Source organism: Myotis davidii, unplaced genomic scaffold, assembly GCF_000327345.1.
Source record: "Myotis davidii unplaced genomic scaffold, ASM32734v1 scaffold1323, whole genome shotgun sequence".
Taxonomy (NCBI): Eukaryota; Metazoa; Chordata; class Mammalia; order Chiroptera; family Vespertilionidae; genus Myotis; species Myotis davidii.
Window position 1 is genome coordinate 237721 of NW_006294585.1, and position 4206 is coordinate 241926.

General features: G+C 37.6%; 1 protein-coding gene across 1 annotated transcript in view; it reads left to right on the forward strand.

Annotated features, from left to right (window-relative positions):
- Positions 1-4206, forward strand: part of MTHFD1L (methylenetetrahydrofolate dehydrogenase (NADP+ dependent) 1-like) — a 157557-nt gene that overhangs the window by 5531 nt on the left and 147820 nt on the right. Inside the window, exons 5-7 of the mRNA XM_006768722.2 lie at positions 962-1086; positions 1834-1934; positions 3075-3211. Of these exons, the coding sequence (XP_006768785.1) occupies positions 962-1086; positions 1834-1934; positions 3075-3211 (363 nt within the window). The remainder of the gene's footprint in view (positions 1-961; positions 1087-1833; positions 1935-3074; positions 3212-4206) is intronic.

The following is a 4206-nucleotide window of genomic DNA, read 5'->3' on the forward strand; positions in this document are numbered from 1 at the left end:
ATTACAGATCTTCCTTTACTTAGGACTGGTCAAAGGAGGTGCTGAAAACACTCAACAGTTGTTGAATAAATGAAAGAATGATGAATGAAGGAGAAAATTTTCTTTCTGACTTTTGTATATCAAATAGCTTTTTCTTACCATCAGTGATTTCTGCTAGATAGGGAAACAAAAATGGTGAACCAACACTTCGGAGTAAGATCCAAATCCATGGGCTAGTATTTCTCTTACTTACGAACAAGTAGTGTATGAAGTGAAATGAATCATTTCTGGCATAAAATAAAAAACAATAGAGAGGATAGACTATTGCTTACAGTCATGCCTAGCTATTCATTAGCTGTTACATTAGCTTCCGAAACTGTACTTTTTCATAAATAGTGAATTATTTGAGTGTTTGCTACAAAAAAGGGAGATATCTCAGTTTATCTATCATAAGCCTTTGGAAATGCTTTCTGTGTGCCGTTCAGGTCCAGAGAACATGAGAACCCGAGTGATGACTTCTTGGATGTCATGAATAGTAAGCGTTTGTTGAACACACTGTGTTTTGAAACAGGCTTGGCTGGGCCAGGTGGAATGCTTGATTCATGCTTTCTGGCTTCCCTGGAAGTTGGCCGTCTGCTAGGCGTACCTATGATTGTTGACAGCAGCTTGTCTTTTGCCTATCTAAACTGGACTAACTGTTGAACTTTGGTTTTGTTCTGTTCTGTCCTCTTCCGTTCTGGCTGAGGGCAGAGTGATAACAAAGACTGAGAAGTCACTAAAAAATTCAGCCAGCTTTTTTTGAGCATTGATAAACATGCTGGAAAGAGGAAATGGACTTCATTGTGCTTTACACCAAGTTGTCAACAGAGAATAAAAAATAAACTACAAGAGATGTATTTTTATGAATATGTTTCTTATACAGAGTTTCTTTTGGTGGGTCTTATGTTTGCAAAAACAGGTTTTAAGTGTTTTCTCTCTTCAGATAATAGATGAAATCTTGAAGATTAATGAAGACAGCAGAGTACATGGCCTAGCCCTTCAGATCTCTGAGAACTCGTTTAGCAACAAAGTCCTCAATGCCCTGAAGCCAGAAAAAGATGTGGATGGGTGAGGAAATAGAAAAGAAAACAACTAATTGCTAAATGAGTTTTTCTTCTATGAATTTTTCATTCCATTGTTTCAGCTATGTCCGTAATTAAGAGAGAAAAAGAAATCGTTTTAATACTTAACATCATTTAAACATTAGTATCATTTAAATATCTTATAGTATTTTGAGAGTTTGAGGGCTTCTTAAATTTTGTGTAAGAAAGTTACATACAGTGGGGCCTTGACTTACGAGTTCAATTTCGTCCGTGACCGAGCTCGTAACTCAAAATTACTCGTATGTCAAATCATTAAAGTGAACAAGTGAGACACGTGATGCTGGGCTGATGTTGTGGCGTTCACTGTGACGTTCGCTGCGCCAACTAGCGGTTGGGTATCTGAAGCTGGCTCGTAACCCGAATTTTAGCTCGCAACTCAAAGCAAGAAATTGGCCGAGAGACGGCTGATATCTCGAAAAACTCGTTAGTCGGGACACTCGTAAGTCAAGGCCCCACTGTACTTTAGAAAACATACTTGTCCTTTTGTAGGGCAGAATCAGAACACCCAAGGTCATCCCGACTCATAGGGGCCAATAGCCTGAGGGGCTACTCTAAGAAGCTGATGGCTTTTATTCCTCCCACTCTGTAATTTACGTTTAACTATTTAATATATCTACCGATTCGTTACTGACTGGGGTGTTATTGTGGGTTCATCCCTGCAAGTTACAGATGAGTGAGTTTTGACTGCCGGTTGCCTTATTTTTGGTTTCAGAGTAACAGACGTAAACCTGGGGAAGTTGGTACGTGGGGATGCCCATGAGTGTTTTATTTCACCTGTGGCCAGAGCTGTAATTGAACTTCTTGAAAAATCAGGTATGATGCTCCTGCAGAAATGCTGCTGTTTTCTATGGATCGGTATTTATAAGCCTTATTTTTTTAGTAAGGATTTGTTTCTAGAATGTCAAGATCCTAATCGAAAAATGGAAGCGTGATAATTCACTGTCAGCTTATTTATATCATCTTTTGAGAGATATGAGTGACTACAGAAGATTTTTCTGATACGATTGTGTTGCAATTTAAAAGAGAAATCAATAAAAATAACCAGTTTTAAACAAATTCTCAACTTCTCTCATGAAAACAATCAAAATAACCATAATGAAAAATGTCTCAAGTTTTACCTTCTTAAGTCTGTCAGTATGAATTTTTATATAAGACTTATATATAAAACTTAAATGAGAAAGCTGTTATAGTTTAGGATATAAAACCTAGATGGGACTTATCAGTGAGCAGTATCTCTGAGTAATCAGTATTTAATTTCCATCATTCTCCCCTTGGTCTGGCACTTTTATGTCAGTGACATAGAAATGAATAATTTCTTTTTCTTGGTTATTAAATTTAATGAGTAAATTGTTGCTGGTGTTTCGTATATTTAAGGACTTGCTAACTGAGTACATAAAAATTCAACTAAACTTTTCTCTAATACAATTTGAGTGAAAAAAAGAGGCACACGTCCCTCCCTCTCACCTGAACAATCAACAATCAAACAAAAATTCCAAAGTAAATACCAAAGTTCAATTAGAAGAATAACTTTCCAGATACCCCTCTAGCAGCAGTTGCCAACCAGTGGTCCGTGAGGTACAAAAGTTTGGCGACCGCTGGTTTAAGGAAACCTTTGGAGCAGCGATCGCCAACTGGTTGTCCGTGGACCACTGGTGGTCCGTGAGGTCTGAAAGGTTGGTGACCTCTGACCTGTAGGACATTAGCCATTAAGCTCAAATCTCTGAGGTAATTCATATAGACAGTGGTTTTTCAACCTTTGGATTATCAGGGTGATGATTCATGGCCACTCTACCATCAAATTTGCAAAGAAAGAGTAAATTGCGGCTTTGTCATTGTAGGCTGGTGCTCAGAGGAGCGGGTTTTAAAAGGCTGTTGTTGTGCCTCATGTTAAAGCTGTACGGTGGGAAGGCTCTGCTGTTTGGGTTGTAAGACTGATTTCCATTTGTTGGGCAGGGGTCAGCTTAGACGGAAAGAAGGTCTTGGTAGTGGGAGCCCATGGGTCCCTGGAAGCCACCCTACAATGCCTGTTCCAGAGGAAAGGGTCCATGACGATGAGCGCCCCGTGGAAAACACCTCAGCTTCAGAGCAAGGTAAGCATCAGACCTGTGAGAAACATAGCCTTAAATGCTTGTATTGGAAAAGCAGAAGGGCCGAGAATGGACAGGCTACGTATTTAAGAAGTTGGAGAAGGAGCAGCAGAAAATCTCAAAGAATGAAAACAGTAAAGAGCACAGACTAATGAAACAGGAAACAAATATATATGAGAGATTATCAACAGAGCCAAAAGTTGGCTCTTGGAAAAGTCTAGAAAAAATAGATTCACCATTAGCCAAAATAATCAAGACATAAAGAGAGAACAGCAGCAATGTTAGGAATGAACACAGGGTCATTTAACATCAGAAAATCTATTACTGTAATTCACTACATCATCAGATGAAAAACGAATCTCAACATAGTAAGTGAAGAAAAGTCATTTGATAAAATCTAGTATCCTTTATGAAATTTTTCTAGAGAATCTCTTAGGCTAGGAATGTAAAGGAATTCCTTAATTCGTTAAAACGTCTATAAAAAGTTAGAGCAAGTACCTCATTTCATAGTGAAATATTAGAGACTATTTCTTTTAAAAGTAGGCAAGACAAAGGGTACCTATTATCGGTATTCCTAATTAACAGTATATAGGAATTCCTAGACAAGTTGTAATATAAAGAAAGGAAGAAAATTTATAATGATTGGAACGGAAGATACTCAACCGTCTTTAGTCCTAGATGATATGATTGTCTACTATTAAAAACTATGAGAATTAATAAGAGTTCAGCTGGGTTCTTGGATTTAAAATGAACTTGCAAAACGCAATTGCATTTCTAAATAGTACACCCAGTTAGAAAATTATAAAAATATACAATTTCTAATAGTAATGAGAATATAAGGTACTTGGGAATATATTTATTTATTTATTTATTTATTATTTTTTTTTAAATTAAATCTTTATTGTTCAGATTATTACATTTGTTCCTCTTTTTTCCCCCCATAATTCCCCTCCTCCCAGTTCCCACCCCACCCCTGCCCTCCCCACCCACCCACTGTC